The sequence below is a fragment of the Mycotypha africana genome, assembly GCF_025528875.1.
Source record: "Mycotypha africana strain NRRL 2978 chromosome Unknown BDF20scaffold_5, whole genome shotgun sequence".
NCBI classification, from domain to species: Eukaryota; Fungi; Mucoromycota; class Mucoromycetes; order Mucorales; family Mycotyphaceae; genus Mycotypha; species Mycotypha africana.
In genome coordinates, this window is record NW_026515729.1 from 1,641,855 (window position 1) to 1,658,496 (window position 16,642).

A 16,642-nucleotide genomic window follows, 5' to 3' on the forward strand; every position below is an offset into this window, starting at 1 on the left:
CGTTCGTATGCCAGCGTTGCCAGTATGCGTATTTCTTCGGCGTCAATGATGGGGTTACTTATAAGGGAGACATTTAGAAGCGAAGAGGGACAAAATACATATTATAAAAAATGCTCGGTTCGCAAAATTGAGAGATACGAAGGAGCAATTGTAATGACTTCGCAGAAGGTTAGCTGCTGAAGGACAGCCTTATGAGGTGTTATCTTGGCTATGTAGCCACTTCCTTTCATGACATCCACACACGATGTTTGTGAATAGTGTTGAGAAGTTGAATACGTCAAATGGTTTATTCTTACAGAAAATAAACGACGTGCCATTATCTGACTTCGGGTCAGCATGATATACGATGGTAAGCAACTGCAATAACTATAATAAGACCATTAGTGCGGTTATACGATCATTAGTTTACCAGAGTACATAGTAAATGTGTATTTTTCAGCAAGTTTGGTTTGAATTTGAACTTATTGCATCCGTCAATTAGAAGAAATATACAGTGTAAATATATCTAAAAAGACTTGAATTCCTTTTATCTCATCTTTCTTGAAGAAATATTTCTTTTAAATATTTAAGATTGGAAACGTAATTGATTTTGTTGGAATCCGTTATTCTGATTTACATTCAAATACCATTAATTTTTTTTTTGGATTCTCTGTTTTGATTTATCTAAAGTGCCTTACGATATTCTGGTATCTCGCTCATTCTCACAGTTACTTCCTACGAGGAACAACAAGAGAAGAGGAACACAAGAATAAAGGAGAATCAGATGGCCTACATCACCAATACATTACGAGGGGGGAAAAAATTATCGACTCAGCCATAACTTTTTTTTTCCTGATTTTTGGGTTGCTGTTATAGCCCCTCTTTTCACTTGCATCTTTCGAAAAAAAAGCAAAGCATATAATGAGGCCACCTTACAGCCACCAACCTAGAGGCAGATATCTTCCTCCGCCTCCTCCTTCTGGCATTTATAGCTTTGATAGATCACCCTATGAAGCTGGCAGCCGTTACAGACGAGATGGGCGCTCTAGACCGTATAGTCCACCACCACCTCATTACTCAAATTTTTCTTATAGACCGTACCAATCTCCACCTCTCCCACATTGTTCTACAAAAGAGCCATCTCGTCGCAGGATACCTCCCAAAGCACCTTATAGATATATCGAAAGCGACCGACGTCATTCTAGCCGTCCCAAAATAGACGAAAGTGTGCGAGTTGTTGAGAATGGCAAAAGTAAGAAAGAAACAATGTCGAATAGCAGTAGCAGTAAACCTCTTCAAAAACAAACCACATCGACAGAATTGCAGGAGAGCGTTGTGGAGATAAAGGAACAACAACAAGCTGATGAAATTCAATCTTCTTCGTCCAATAACCAACAAAAAACGAAGGAAGAAAGGGAATTAGCCAAGAAAGAACAAGTTGTTTTTTTAGATATTGAAGAAGAAGAGGAGCATCTGATGCAATTCGACAGTCAGCAGAAAACCAGTGCCAGATCAACACCGAACTCAGATGAAGGGCAGAAATTGGAAACCACCAGATTAAAGACACATGATGAAGGACGATATGCTGATAGAGAAACATCAAAAGTAACAGATATGGAGTTGGATGGAAACGGAGAAGAGAAGTCTGAAGAAAAGATCCCAAAACCTTGGACCAAATACATTTCTGACAAAGGCGAACCATACTACCACAACAGAATTACAAATCAAACAGTATGGACTTTGAGAGAAATACTTTTAGAGACGCCAAAAAATGAGCGTGCGGAAAGTAGAAGAGTACGACACAATGCGGAAGAAGACCCAGAAAGAAATTCTAGGAAAATTGCATCTTCACCGAACAAACCTTCTGTTAACAATAATAGAAAGCGAAGCCTCAGTAATAATAGAGATCGCTATGAAAGCAGAGATACTAACTCAAAAAACCCTACTTATGATAAAAGGCATTTGGAGAAGGATGTGGAAAGTAAGGCAGAAGGAATTTCAAAACAAAATGTTGATGGAAATGGTAGACAAATGCGAAGCTTATCTTCAACTACTAAAACATCACGCTTAGAAAGCAAGGGGGATAATATGAGAAAAACTAGCGGAACAGCAGAAGAGAAAAGTATGAAAAAAAGACTTGTCCCAGAAGGAAGACCTGCCGCCTCAAGTTCTACTTCAGAGGGGAAACCTTACCTCAGTAGACCCAAGACGATTGAAAGAGATGCTTATGGTAAAATCAAAGTTACAACACGTAGTCAATTATCACCATCTCGTAGCAGAATTCCATCCTCTCCTCCTTCAAATGGTAGACAGAGGCCTGCAGCGTACCCTATCAATAGAACAGAGTTGCGTAACCGGTCTCGTTTGTCTCCATCACCTTCGATGCCTCCAATTCCACCACCTAGAGGATTTCACCCCTATGAGCGCGAATATAGTAGGCATTCTAGCAGTAGAAGATATAGCGGGCTACCTTTATCACCACCACCGCCTCCTTCAATTCCTCCAACGACTTATCCAGCATTTCATACCACGCGACACAGCCGACCTATTGACAGATACTCACGCTATCCATCAGCACTTGAAGAACGACACCCTCCAATGCCTCCCGCTTATGATTACAACAGATCTTCGTTACGCTCTCCGCCTCCTAGATGGCATCCACGAGAGTCTGACGTTGACAGAAGATCACATGAGCTATATATCAGTCGCCGTCGTCCAACTCCCCCTCCTCTACCACCTCACCATCATCACCAGCATTCTGGTAGAGGCTATCGCTAAGGGAAGAATAACAAATGTATCAATCAATAATTTGCAAAAATAATCTATAAAATCATTAAAAAAGCTACTTTCTTATCATATAATCAACGTTTCGGTGTCTGATATGTACACACATTCTTCCGTACCATCCTACATTTGGGTTGCTGAAGTTATAGCCTATAGAATTTATGGCGAAAATTTGACAAAAATGCAGATGGAAATATTTGAAGCCTACAAAGCCTCTATACTTAGCAGCGAAAAGATTACGCAACAATTGGCAACTCCAGCTCTTTATATTCGCACTTCTAATCAGAAATGCTGGATGATTATGTTGATAAGTGGATTTACTCATCAACTGAGCGGTTCAGGAGTAGTACCTACAGTATTTATTGAGATTACGCATTTATAAGTTCTCTTAACAATATTGTGTAAAACGGGGAGCAACTAAAAGATGAAAGCAGCATTCGTCAATCAATGCAATATAAGCGTAGTATAACAACACACTCATCAAGACAGTCACAGTTGTCACCTTGCTAATGAATGATTTAGTATTACGGTCTAATAACTCTAAAAGCCTGTTGCATCAGCAGTATTCGCTAATAACAGTGACTAGCTGTCAGATCAACTCTTAATATTCTCTTTTGAAGTTATTCAAAAGACTCTTGTCTATGTCACTGAAACTGAGATTAAGTGAATTATGCAACTATAGATAGAAGATACATAAAAGCTAATGATTGCTCAGGCTCAAATAGTCATAAAACACATGGAACCTTTGACATCCATATGGTCAATGTTTGCAAAGGAAGTGCTGGTAAGTCTCTTCCCGGGGATCCGCGGTAGTAAAAACTGCGTGCAGTAGCAAACAAACCAAAAGAGAGAAATTATTCTCGGGCAGCTTTTTTCAAGGTAAGTAGATCTTCCACACTGCCCTAACTATCTTGTGCCTGCTACCCCCAAGGTTTAATATGAATGTGTAAACATTTGATGTAACTTGGTTTACGGTTAAATATGCTTTTTTGTGGACCCTCTATTTTATGCTCCGTTTGTTAAGTTTTAGATTTGGCGTAAGATCCAACTGACAAGCAGCAAAGAGGTTACTCAAGCGGAGTACGCAAAAATAGCGCAATCCCATAATTTAACACAATTTTCCTAATAAAGTAAAGCTTTTTTTATCTAACTATGCGGAATAGAATATTTAAAGAATATAAACTACTTAATGATGAAGCAAAAAAAAAAAAAAAAAATAAATAATATAACATTGGTTCTTCTTTCTCCTTCACTTTTAGCACTGTAGCTATTTAGAAGTTGTTTTAACTGTCTGTTGCTCAGCCTAGGACAAGAGAACATTTCTGCCTCAAATTACCTATCAACACTTCATTGATTTATGTAAGACACACGATAAATCTTCTTACTTTGAACGGCAGATTTGAGCCTAACAATAAACTACGATATATTGTCATAATCTGTAGCTTTGATTTTGTGGAAGAGAGCATTTAACGCGATCTACAATCTATTTCTTTTTCCATATATTGCCATCCTATGAAAGCTACGATTTTGTATATTATACTCATCGGCATTAATTCCAGTTAACAAACGCTCTGACGTATTATATCACGACTTTAAAGAAAAGAAGAACAATACAATTTTAAACAATTTTCATGGTGGATACAGTCTCGGTCGTGTGCAGTATCCTTGGAGGATTTATTCTCCTGTTTGGTTTATGTTCATTGGTCATTAAAGAACGACTATATTTATCAGAAGCCTGTAGGTCGAAAATACAGCTTTTACTTTTGTTTAGTAATGAATTTGATCTAACGTTATCATTCAATAGCTATTGCTATTTTATGTGGCATTATCTTTGGTCCTGTTTGCGCCAAATTTGTAGATATCAGTACTTGGGGTAATGAAGACACAATCAGTCATGAGTTCAGTCGTGTTGTCATTGCCATCCAAGTCATGGCTGCCGGTGTAGCTTTACCGAAAGCTTATTTGAGGAAAGAACTACGCTCAATTTTAATATTGCTAGGGCCTGTTATGACATACATGTGGCTCGTTAGTGGCTTATTGGTATGGGCTATGATACCCGGCCTCAACTTCGTAAGTACACAATCAAACATATTGTACAAATCAGTCACAGTAGAAACTTATCATCTTTGCTCATTTGTTCCTGTTAACTCGTAATATAGCTTGAATCTTTAATGATCTCTGCTTGTTTCACACCTACTGATCCTGTAAGAATTTTGCAGTTTTTATTTAATTGCAAAACTCATTTTTATGAATATACCTGTATTAACTGTAACTGTCATTTATTCATGATTTGATCTTAAACGAATAGGTTTTGGCCAACTCAATTGTGCAAGGCAAATTTGCCGAAAAGCATGTCCCAACTCATGTGCGCCACATTATATCCTGTGAGAGTGGTGCGAATGATGGCTTAGGCTATCCGTTCTTATTTTTGGCTATTTACTTGTTAGAAATGGATGTCGGCCCTGCTATAGGCAAATGGGCTTATTGGATTATGGCGTATAATGTGTTATTAGCGATAGTTATCGGCTTTATCGCAGGTTTTATTGCACGGAAATTATTGAAATATGCTGTTGAAAGGTAAATGATGGAATGCAATGACATTATGTATAGCATTAACTCAGACATATCTCTTTCGAAACTTACTATAGGAAATTCATTGATAAAGAATCCTTCCTTGTTTTTGCTGTTGCATTAGCGGTAAGTCTGTTAGTTGTTTCTATTAGGGGCACTTAAATCCATTTATACTGACACGTAAATTAGTTATTTTTGATGGGCGTTATCGGTCTCATGGGTAGTGATGACTTGTTTGCTTGTTTTATTGCAGGTAACTCTTTCACCTGGAACGATTGGTTCCGTGTTGAAACAGAGAAAGCCCACTTGTCTGAGGTAAAATCAATGGTACCTACAATAAGTCAAATGACATGGATTACTTAAGTTGTCTATTTTGATAGGTTATTGACCTTTTGCTTAATCTCAGTATCTTCGTTTATATTGGAGCTACTATGGTACGTATAAATCATGTGCTACAGATGCTATTTATCGTTGCTAATTAATTTGTTCAGCCCTGGGCACTCTTTTCGCAGCCAGCGGTTTGGAGATTGATTGTCTTAGCCATTTTGGTACTTTTCCTTAGAAGATTGCCTATCGTTGTAGCACTGTACAAATTTATTCCAGCAATCCATAACTGGAGAGAAGCTGTTTTTACAGGTTGGTTTGGCCCCATCGGTGTTGGTGCTATTTTCTATCTCACTGTGGCCCTGGAATCTATCCCAGATAGCAGCCCCCACGTATATGCTCGTGATCTTTTAAAGCCAATTATCTATTTTATGGTGCTTGCTTCTGTAGTCGTACATGGAATCACAATTCCCTTATTTTATGTTGGTACTTTCGCTACGAGGACTCTCACAAGAACCAGTGATATGGGAAGCCATGTCATACGTATTCCTAAGTCAGAAATGGCCAATATTCAAGACAGCCACCGCCCTGCTTTCAACCTTGTTGACGAAGCAGATCTATCAGATTTTGACATTGCAGTTTGTAACAAAAAAGATGAAGGATGCGAAGATGGAGCGACTACCGAACATAACCAGCCAAAGAGACATACAGCTATTACAATATTGACTCCAGATGATCCTGTACTCGATAGCAGCCATAAGCATCTACATTCATTGGATACCACTCATCAGGCTGCTTCTCAGCTATGCCATAGGCGAATGTCAAGCTCAAAATCGACCACATTAAGCGAAAGCAATACGACGGATAATGATACAGAGTCTACCTACCTACCTAATGATGAAGAAACGCGTTGATTTTGTCAGCAAATTATTTATTTACTTGTCTTTAGGAAACACTCACTATTTAATTATCATTGTAAATATTCCTACATACATAATAAAGCAGACGGATGAGGCACAGAATACTTGACTACCGTCCTAATGTATTTTTACTGTATAAATTCTGAAACGTATTGGCCGGGCAACTGTCGTATTCCCTATCGAATTGCTTGATAACAGGAAAGTTCGTTTTTATTCATACTGTTCAGTGATAAAGGTTAACTTCTTCTTATAACGCGTTGTTAAAGCGTCAAATTGATCTATATATTATTTGTGCTAACTGGATTTTCCAGAAAGTCTTTTGAATTGCGAGTCACAAAAAATAAAATGAATTAGAAACCTTGTGAAAGTGAGCGAAGGATTCGTTCAAATGTCTGATCTGATCTTTCTTTTGATCCACATTTAATTTTGATACTGTCAGAATCTGTAGCGAAAAGCCTGTAATACAACATCACTTTCGAACACAGCTAAACACGTAACTAGCTTTTAAGCCCGTCACCGATTAACCTTTTGAGATGCAGATAGTTGATCTCATTTTTTATTTAAAAAACCCTCTTTCTTCCTCACTAATTCTTCCAATTTCATTCAACTTTTAAGCAACTCTCAAACGATATGAAAAGCGGTATCAAAAGAAGACATGATACTATTACGGAGTCAGCAGACGAAAAAGGAGGTACCTCAATGAATTTCATGCAACTGGAAAGCTGAGAATATTCCTTATGCTTATTGTTCAAAGATTCAATGCAGGGAAAACGAAAGTTTGAGGGGAGTCCCGAACAAGAAACGATACTCATTATCACTAAAGCAAAAGACAATAAGTTAGTTCCCTTCACAAGACAGCTTGTTGAGTGGCTTATTTCCACTCCACGTTTTGGAAAGGAGCATCCATTCACTGTGTAAAGTTTAAAATTCACAATACAGTCGCGAATACTTCTTCACTCATGTTATTTCGGATGTAGTTATGTGGATGCTCATTTAAAAGTATCAAAACGATTTGCTTACGAGAAACTCGTTCGTAAGAGCCCTATTTATGAAACAAAATTAAAATTCTGGACACCAAAGCTCTGTTATAGTCAACCAGAGCTTTTTGATTTGATTATCAGTGTAAGAACGATTACAATGCCCACAATATATACGACGAAAACAATATAAAGGTTATATCTCTAATACATGCATGGTATAATAGCTTGGTGGAGACGGTACAATTCTTTTTACATCCACAATATTTCAAACAACAGTACCGCCTATTATGCCTTTCCACTTGGGTTCACTGGGATTCTTAGCACCCTTCTCATCAACATCTTACCATCAGGAGCTTGATAAATTGTTCAGGGGCGAACTAAATCATACTAATCGCATAAGACTAAGCTGTACAGTATATCGATACAGACAAGACCCTTATTGCTTACTGAAATCACGAAAGAAATCTGATGAAAATACAGTGTGGACGGATAAACCAGTTGTCGACTGGAATACAAAACCCTCATCTGATTCTTCAACAAATAGTGGCAATAGAGAAACAAATGAATGGATGGTCATGGAAACCGCATGGATGAAAAAGGCGTTTGAACAAGCTTCCAAAGGAGACCCTGAAGTTGCGGACGTTTTGGATGATAAAGTTCTATGTTACTCGACTGTGCCAGATCAAACATATCACGTGTTAAATGAGATTGTAGTGGATCGTGGACCTAGCTCCAACATTTCATTATTGGAGCTATTTGCAGATGAACGACATTTAACAACTGTACAAGCAGATGGGTTATGTATTGCTACTGCTACTGGCTCTACAGCATATTCGGTAAATCTTTTAAGTTTCTCACTTACGCTAATCATTAAAAACTAAGCTATAAACGCTTATTCAATATTTATTCCCCCCGAAGCTCTCCGCTGGAGGATCGTTAACTCATCCTGATATGCAATGTACCTTAGTGACCCCAATATGCCCACATACGCTAAGTTTCCGACCTATGCTGTTGCCTAGCAGACTGACAATTCGTATAGTTGTACCTTTTGGATCACGTCATACAGCTTTTTGTAGTTTTGATGGAAGGAATAGAACAGAGCTTAAACGTAAGTAGGCATATAAAGACGTTTCTCAAAGCAAGCGTTGCACTAGTGTGTTGAGTACTTTATTCAATTCTATAGAAGGCGATCATGTCAAGATTACATTGTCACCCTATACTGTTAAAACATATTGTGCTAGCGACTGCAGTAACGATTGGTTTTCATCTGTACAGAGCTGTTTACAATGGAATATGCGACAACGACAGAAGTCATTTGTTGTCGTTGAAGGCGATAAAGATAAACCGGTCGAAGCAAAAATGAAATCCGATAGTTTATTTGCTTGTCTAAGACCGAAAGAAAATTCAAGTAAAGGAGAAAATAAGCAGGAGATAAGTATGCAACAGACTAAAGAGGAGAATAGCATTGAGGAAGAAGACGGAGAATTTGAAGAGGATGAGATGATTGACTTGATACCATGGACAACAGAAGAACTAGATCGAGAAAATGTTCTCATTTGATACCATAAACGTAGAAGGATTATACCACGACATCTTAGTGCTTCTTCGTCGCAATTAAATAAAAGTGCTTTGAACGTCCTTTTTGGCTTTTGCACACAAATTGACGGTTATAATGAAATTACTTAAGCGTCTAGGGTTTCTTAGTCAGCATGTCGGACGAAGTATGGATGAATCAGCTGATGCGATATCTGCTTAATACACTTAGAGTTAGAGAGTTATAAAGTATATCTCACAAAGCAAAGATAGCTTCGTTACAGATAGTTTGAATCAATGTGCGTACTTAACATCATCAATTGAGAAGAATTGCGGAAATCAAGGAGACCGCTTCGCCGATGCCTTGCCTTTCATGGACAAAAAACATTGGAGAAGAATCACTTAAAAGTTTTTCCGTGGAAATTTGGTTTAGCACCCAATAGTGGCAGACTTTTTTCTTGTTGCAATTTCTTTTTGTCTCCCATCTCAACCTATTAGCAAAAGGCATTAGAGGGTAATTTTTGTCTAACTCGTAACATCTGCTTCCTTTTCCTTCACATTTACACTTCCTACAGCAGGATCTGTCTAAGTGATTATTCACTGTAATTAATTATAACCTTTCTTGTGTTTGTGTTACAAATACAACTTACATTTTCAAGGCACATATATTACGCAATAATATGGTCTACCACCATTCAGCACTGGGTCTGCTGCAATATGTGATGACAGTTCTGGCGCCGAGTATTCTGTTTACGGTTGTATCCCTACCTGTTCAGAAAAGAAATCTTATACAAGATGGTATACTTGCTCTATTATGGTTTGCCGGACTATTTTTTCCGATCTATTACGCTGGACAATACTCTTACGTTTGCTCTATCAGTGTGTCTGTTTGGGCTTGGGCAACGGCGATGAAGATGGGTGTATGGGTTTTTTGTATGACAATGGAAGAGCGACAGAAGCGGCCCTTTATATACACTCTATCAGAATGGAGGCAACGTTTACCAGAAGATTCCAGTAAAGACCAACAAAAAGCTTTCAAGTCGAGCTTCGATTATAGGGAGATTCACTTTGCACGTCACCTTTGGATCTTCATTAAGCATCAAGTTATTTTCGATCTAATTGATTTCATCTATAATTACGATGATGCTCAACGACCTATTCGTGTGTTTTCGGCATTCATGTCAAAAATTTACGAATATGCAGGACAGATGGACAAAGCGGCGTCACTGGCTTCTTCACAAGCTATCACCTATACAGAGATTCTGATCAGTACCTGCCAATCCTTGTTGTTCTGTGTCTATATCCAAATCCAACTGCAAGTGACGTATGACGCTTTGATGTTAATGTACGCTACAATCTACAAGTGTTTGCCATATTTGGAAAGATGGCAATTAGGAGCTACAGATTTAAGAGATCTGAATAGCAGCAGCAGAAATGTTCTCGAAACAAAAGCAATTTTAAGACGAGTTAAAAGAATTCGAGCAGTTAAAGATTGGATTGAGGATACATTGACAATGCAGCCTTTATTCAATTCCCCTTGGACTGCACATTCTCTACGTGATTTTTGGGGCAGACGTTGGCATACGTTTTACAACGAATCATTTTATAGGCTTGGGTATAGACCAATCCGCTGGACGATGTTAACTTTATTTAAGTGTAAACCCCCTCGATGGTTACCAGCTTTGTCAGTCTTCGTTATGTCAGGCCTCATGCATGAGTTCTTTTTGTTCTCTGCATCGGGGCCACGACTCTACACGGGTTCTTCTTCTGCAACATTACCGGCAGGCGGTCTTCAGTTTTTATTCTTTATCGTTCAAGTCTTTGGTATCAGTATTGGAGACAGGTTCTTTAGAGGTGGACCCTTGGGCCGTGCTTTTACTTTATTTTTCGCGGCTTTAACATGCCACTTATTTGTTGTGCCTTATCTTTTGACAGGCTATCTTTATATGGAACGCTTCTCCTTTCTTCGAATCGTTATGAATTTATGCAGAGGAAATCGAAATATTCTCGCTAGCACTTTTTGAAGCGCATCTTCTCTTGTACATAAATAAACATATTTCCTTGTCATTCAAGCAGCATTTGAACAATCCCCACTATTTACGATACGTTGTTTTTGTTTTTGAAACACAATTTAGGAACAAATTCTTTTACTTCAACGTTGGGTATTGGACCATTCGTATGTGTACGATCTTAACACTAATTTTTTCCATGAAGTAACGTTCTTCATGTAGTTTAGAACAAAGTTTGCAATTCAATAGTCAATACTCAGCTTTTATTGAAAAACAACATTGCTTTACATCCTCCTTTGTCAATCCGATTAGAAGAAAAGCACATTTTAAACATTTATTACGATAATATCGTCCTCTGTCAGAATCATTAGCGTTCTATCCAGTATGAGTTGAGCACCAATAACCTCTGTGTCATGGCCTTGGGTTAGATCCACTAAGGTTTGAACTTCAGAGACTCGCTTATCATCATGGTGATAATATATATAACAATTACGGCTGCTTTCGATAACGCAACTAAAAGAAAAATTAGAATCGTGCTTTATAAATCGAGCATCTCTTTTGGAAGCACGCACAAAAGCGAAAGCATCAAATGTAGCCACATGTTGTAGTTCAATTTTATGGTTTTCCACATTTTCATATATGTTGAATACTAATCCATCTACATCCATTTGCAAACAAACAGAAGGGAGTGCATATCTTTGGTTACTTTGAAAAGAATCACAAATCCAACGGTAGACTCCTGTATGTAAGCTATCTACTACAATGCGAGATTGATTGTCGTAGATGCTAAAAGTGATAGATTCACCTGCGGAATCAATATCCTCATCTATATCCATGCTTGCAGGATGCTGTGCTGGCTGAATGAAAGAGGAAGGATTTATGGATTGTTTCGTCGTTGTGGTTGCCATATCTTCATCTTCTGTCGTTGTAGACGTAAACTTAGCCAATTTTTCTTTGATATCCGATAAATGATGTGGTGTTAAGGTTTCGAGCACATCATCATCTTGATCGAAGAATTGCGGCCAGCGGGTAACCTCATCGTATTTCGTAATGTTAAGAGTGAGTATACTGGAAGTTGGGTCAAGTGTCCAAACACTGGCATCGGGCCGAATCGTACTCCACAACTTACGATAAGGATACGATATTCTAGTATCCTTGATCAATAAGCTTAGATGATCTGGAAGAAATTTACATACAATAGCATTTTTTGGTGTGTTGGAAGGTAGCTGAAAGTGGATTGTAATGTCGGGACCCTCTTGAAACCACTGATATGGTTGTTCGACATCTACTTCCTTTGTAATGGCAGCTCTGGACTGTTGATTTTGCTCAACAACTTCCGTAGATGCCGTTGTTCCTACTACATCTTCGTTGTTCATTTCAGCAGCATCTTCATCGTTAATTTTCACACTTTCATAACATACTTCGCTTCCGAAAATGCAATGTTGACCTGAAGCTGTAATAGCACAATAAACTGGAACCTCAGTACCCCTCTGTATGTTCAAGACTTTTGTTGCAATTTGGAATGTGCCATCGTCTAACTGAGGTGTTGCTTTCGTTGGTATTGTAATTTCCATTGTAACAATATTAAATAGCGTTTTTCTTTCGGCATTAGTGTTAACTGGAGTAGTATCAGCTGCACGGCTGTAAAGCACAAAGATGATCTTATTCGTAATTTGACGACCATCTAATAAAACACATGGAACGGGCGTGACACCTTCTGTACCAGCGCCTGGATAAACTGTCCGACCCAAAATGACGCCCACCATAGTACCATTGTTCTCAGTGATGCCTATCAACTCGATATGCCCTGATCCATTCGTTGCTAATAAAAGTTCGTGGTTAATGGAAATAGCCGAAGGTATTTGTGGTTCGATAAATGTCGTGTCAGTAGGCTCTGTGAAATTAGGTAAAGTTGTGCTTATTGGTTTTATTAACTGCAGAAGAGGGTTGAAGGTTGTTTGCTTGTTTGACTGAGGTATAAAATAGATTAAGCGCTACAATCATTAGGTGAGACTCAGTTACGGAGCGTTAGCGTTACCTTATCGTAAATGATCATGTGTACGTTATATTCCTCATCTATGCAAAAAGCAGTTCCTCTGTTTTCATCCAGAGGTTGACCGTATATCAATTGACTTTGTCTAATTCGCGCTTGAAGCTCTCGGAAACTTAGTCTTTGTTGGTCAGTCGTGCTTTTCCAAATTTGAATATTATCTGATGCTAAAGATGTTCGTACTATATCCGATTTATTAGGAAAGGGCTTTAGTTTATAACCCTCAAACTTAGTGTTTATTTTATTGGAATTTGTTTTGATCCGGTTGTTCATTTGTAATTATGCGATTGAATGGCAAAGAAAATCTTTCGAAGCATTAAAAAATTATGCGGTATATGCAAATAGTTCGTAACTCCGCGTGATGGTAAAAAAGAACCTCTCATCATGAATGGTTGCTTATTCAGTTTTTATCTCTTCCTGCATCAATATGACGGCCTTTATGAGTGAAGTACACCAGTTTCTTCTGGAGAATATACAGACTGAGCAAGATTTAAACTTGGAAAATGTTACTCACTTACTAAATGCTCAACACACAAAACAGACACAGTTAGATTTGCAGGTAGCAATTTATATTTGCAATCGCTTTCGTGTCTCAAGATGTTATACTCAGTCATCATCCGCATAACTTCTCTAGCTTAAGCAACTTGAAGTTGAAACAAAAGCTATAATATTGCAGTCTTTAAATAATGCTAAATGCAACAAAGATATGCTTAATGATTTGGGTACCTCGTTAGAGGCAACCGATAACGATATTGATCAGTTTGTTGAAGAAACAGCAATTGATAAGTCAGCTATTGATCTGTTTGAACACCTCAATACACTTGAAAACAAATTGAAAAAAGTGGATATTGCCAAAAGCTATTTGAAAGCCTTACTACTGGCTTCGGAACTGAGGTTTGAAAATGTTTTTATTTTTGACTCCATTACAATTCAATAACATAAGTCTTACTCAAATCTTTGTAAATAGCACTCAGGCTATGGAGTACGTTCAAAATGAGCCAGAAAAATCTATAGAGGCGTATGTACAGCTTGTAAGATTTGAGCGTTACATTCAAGATCATGGAACGAAACAATATGGAGAGTTAACCGAGCATTTACATAAAGTACAAACTCGTCTCCAAGAGGATCTGACGGATATATTAACGAAAGAATTTAAAGATCAGTTGGACGGGTTATCATGGCCAATACCAATCAGACCACCATATGGCCCACAGCTGAAATCTAAGATCAAGAGCTTTGAAAGGGCCTTTCAAAATCTCCTACTTCTTCAAGACGCGTAAGTGCAAGGTAGACATGTGTATTGCTTTGTTAATTAAACTTCTGACATATTATTGACTCTTTGTAGAAGCTGCGAAGGCATCCAAGAGTCAGATAATTCTGCAAAGGACGAAAATGAAGTATCTTTACCCATTTCGATCATGTTAGAAGGACTATCGCTTCGATTCAGATATCATTTCGCAACATCCAAACCAACCAACCGCATTGATAAGCCTGAATGGTATCTAACCCATGTGAAAAACACAATTGCAGCACACATACCCTTCATCATGACAACAATTCAGCCAATTTTTACATACTTGGAAGGATCTCAAAAGGGAACAGAAAGAAGGGAAAGAATTAAGAGGAAAGCTGCTAAGGATCAATTTATACACGGGTTTTTACAGGATGTGTATATGAAGTTACAGAAAACGATGCCTAAGCTGCTAAGCCAACCGAATTTATTGAGTCATACCATTCACCAAGTGTTACATTTCGATAAATCACTACAGGAAGAATTTGCATTTGATGGATACACACTTATTTCCGACGTCATTTTGAAAAACGCGAACTGGTTCAATTCATGGTTCGATGCTGAAAAAGCATGTAAGTTGCTGAAGAAATCAAGTAATAGAAAATATTAACGACCTCACAGTTCACTTATTGTGACCTTTTTACAACTCTAAGTTGCCCAAACCAGATACAATGAAATCATGCTAGATGGACAAGCATTTGACATTTATGCCGAAGATAGTTTTGAAAAGCCCGCCGGCCCACAAGAAGACATCTCAGCAGCAAAGCTCATTAAGCGTACTAGATCCACTGTGAGGTTAATTAACTTGCTAGAAAATGTCACCAATGCATATCAACTTGTCTCCGATTTAGAGCAGAAATTGAATTTCTTTGTTGACATACAACTTGATCTGCTCGGGCAATATCAAAAAAGAATATCAGCAGCTATTGATTCTTTTGAAGCGCTCAGTCTGATCCGTTCAGTTCCCGTTCCAGGAGCGCTTCCTGAAGCAGTAACAGGGGTAATGACAGCAAACGAGGCAGGTGGGATTGTTACAGCTTTGGATCGATTATATAAGTGGTGGACTAGTTGCCGATCTATAATCCAAGTCTTGAAAGATTGGACAAATGAAGAGGTACAGAAAAAATGAAAATTTAGCTTAGTTTTGTAATATTAAAGCTTATAAAAACGCTTAGTTCTTCATCACAATGCAATATGATATCATGCATGGATCCGATTCGATACAAAGTCTTGTCACAGATCTAGAATTAAGCCACCAAGCTAATAATTGTATGATACATCTTTCTCAGTTGATGCATTCCCAGCAAGAAGAAGGATTATTCTCGGCAGCTATTACAGCCTTTGAACAACTTAATCTGCGGATAGAGAAGATTATCGTCAAAATGGCAATGAAAGAGTGGACAATCGAGGCCAAAAAATACGCCAAAAAGTAAATAAATGTGGAAACGGTAGAGACATGCTTCATCAAGAAATATTAACTTATTTATTTCCAACATCAGGGATGACTGGTGGCAGCCTTCTTCTTCTGGTAATGATGGTAGCATGGTTGAAATTTCTGCTGAATTATATCGACCTCTGCAAGATTTAAGGTTGACGTGGAACTATCTTTACAGTGTACTTCCTCAATCATATTTTTTGAATATTTATCGTAGAATTTTAAAGGAAATTGAAGATTGGTATTGGAAAAACATTATTACAACGACGCAGTTTTCAGCTGCAGGTGCATTGCAGTTAGAAGCAGATCTAAAACAAGGCTTGTGGAAAATAGGTCAACGTTATGTCTCCAAACCTGAAAATTTTACAAAAAGGTACAATGAGTTGTCAATATTGGGAAGCCAATTTCTAATATCTTTATTCCCCTTTATTTTCTCAATAGATTGAAGGAAGCCGTATTGTTATTGACGCTACCTTTCCCCTCTCCGAGAGCGAGTACGACCCATGACAATATTATGACAGATTTGCCATCTTGGGATGTATTAATGAAAGCTTTAGCAGACCCGACTCAGTTAGACTCTATTCAAGCAACGTTGAAGAAAATGGACGTTGAATTTATGAGTAATGGGCAGATACGCGAAGTTTTACGACGAAGAAATGACATGTTAGAAAGTTGGAATTAAGGCATTTTCCCAAATATTACTATTTAAAAAGATCAGCATACCTTGATTTATCAAAACATTACTTAAATTACGGTTATAATGATC

The 16,642-nt window shown here is 38.0% G+C and overlaps 6 protein-coding genes across 6 annotated transcripts; 5 read left to right on the top strand and 1 right to left on the bottom strand.

The window, feature by feature from the left end:
- Window positions 1-900: 900 nt before the first annotated feature.
- BDF20DRAFT_913183 (uncharacterized protein) lies at window positions 901-2,757 on the top strand (the record flags this gene model as incomplete). Its single annotated transcript, XM_053084039.1, has 1 exon — window positions 901-2,757. The coding sequence occupies one exon, from the start codon at window positions 901-903 to the stop codon at window positions 2,755-2,757; it is 1,857 nt and encodes a 618-aa protein (XP_052936588.1).
- Window positions 2,758-3,981: 1,224 nt separating this feature from the next.
- BDF20DRAFT_974736 (Sodium/hydrogen exchanger family-domain-containing protein) lies at window positions 3,982-6,572 on the top strand (the record flags this gene model as incomplete). The annotated part of the gene is made up of 8 exons (XM_053085062.1): window positions 3,982-4,500; window positions 4,568-4,833; window positions 4,923-4,967; window positions 5,072-5,340; window positions 5,412-5,460; window positions 5,524-5,649; window positions 5,715-5,768; window positions 5,826-6,572. The coding sequence occupies exons 1-8, from the start codon at window positions 4,395-4,397 to the stop codon at window positions 6,570-6,572; spliced, it is 1,662 nt and encodes a 553-aa protein (XP_052936589.1). The 5' UTR covers window positions 3,982-4,394.
- Window positions 6,573-7,246: 674 nt separating this feature from the next.
- On the top strand, window positions 7,247-9,582 carry BDF20DRAFT_870775 (ATP-NAD kinase-like domain-containing protein). The gene is made up of 5 exons (XM_053081070.1): window positions 7,247-7,492; window positions 7,556-7,700; window positions 7,783-8,394; window positions 8,477-8,666; window positions 8,742-9,582. The coding sequence occupies exons 1-5, from the start codon at window positions 7,338-7,340 to the stop codon at window positions 9,116-9,118; spliced, it is 1,479 nt and encodes a 492-aa protein (XP_052936590.1). The 5' UTR covers window positions 7,247-7,337; the 3' UTR covers window positions 9,119-9,582.
- On the top strand, window positions 9,572-11,185 carry BDF20DRAFT_870777 (uncharacterized protein). Its single transcript, XM_053081071.1, has one exon. It carries the CDS (start codon window positions 9,772-9,774, stop codon window positions 11,113-11,115), a length of 1,344 nt encoding a protein of 447 aa, XP_052936591.1. The 5' UTR covers window positions 9,572-9,771; the 3' UTR covers window positions 11,116-11,185.
- A 158-nt stretch (window positions 11,186-11,343) lies between these two features.
- On the bottom strand, window positions 11,344-13,535 carry BDF20DRAFT_870780 (uncharacterized protein). Its single transcript, XM_053081072.1, has 2 exons — window positions 13,139-13,535; window positions 11,344-13,070 (listed from the first exon to the last, which is right to left on the bottom strand). The coding sequence occupies exons 1-2, from the start codon at window positions 13,421-13,423 to the stop codon at window positions 11,427-11,429; spliced, it is 1,929 nt and encodes a 642-aa protein (XP_052936592.1). The 5' UTR covers window positions 13,424-13,535; the 3' UTR covers window positions 11,344-11,426.
- Window positions 13,536-13,577: 42 nt separating this feature from the next.
- On the top strand, window positions 13,578-16,558 carry BDF20DRAFT_913188 (TIP-1 family-domain-containing protein; the record flags this gene model as incomplete). The annotated part of the gene is made up of 8 exons (XM_053084040.1): window positions 13,578-13,709; window positions 13,785-14,044; window positions 14,118-14,426; window positions 14,496-15,013; window positions 15,095-15,555; window positions 15,617-15,870; window positions 15,941-16,249; window positions 16,318-16,558. The coding sequence occupies 8 exons, from the start codon at window positions 13,578-13,580 to the stop codon at window positions 16,556-16,558; spliced, it is 2,484 nt and encodes an 827-aa protein (XP_052936593.1).
- Window positions 16,559-16,642: the final 84 nt, after the last annotated feature.

What these genes read in the sequence shown, in the direction of transcription:
- BDF20DRAFT_870775 (XM_053081070.1), top strand. Translation starts at nt 7,338, where the DNA reads ATGCAGGGAAAACGAAAGTTTGAGGGGAGTCCCGAACAAGAAACGATA. An exon ending in AAGGAGCATCCATTCACTGT is followed by an intron (nt 7,493 to 7,555) that starts GTAAAGTTTAAA and finishes TTTCGGATGTAG; the next exon opens with TTATGTGGATGCTCATTTAA. An exon ending in GAATAGAACAGAGCTTAAAC is followed by an intron (nt 8,667 to 8,741) that starts GTAAGTAGGCAT and finishes TCAATTCTATAG; the next exon opens with AAGGCGATCATGTCAAGATT.
- BDF20DRAFT_870777 (XM_053081071.1), top strand. Translation starts at nt 9,772, where the DNA reads ATGGTCTACCACCATTCAGCACTGGGTCTGCTGCAATATGTGATGACA.
- BDF20DRAFT_870780 (XM_053081072.1), bottom strand. Translation starts at nt 13,423, where the DNA reads ATGAACAACCGGATCAAAACAAATTCCAATAAAATAAACACTAAGTTT. An exon ending in ACATGATCATTTACGATAAG is followed by an intron (nt 13,071 to 13,138) that starts GTAACGCTAACG and finishes TTTATACCTCAG; the next exon opens with TCAAACAAGCAAACAACCTT.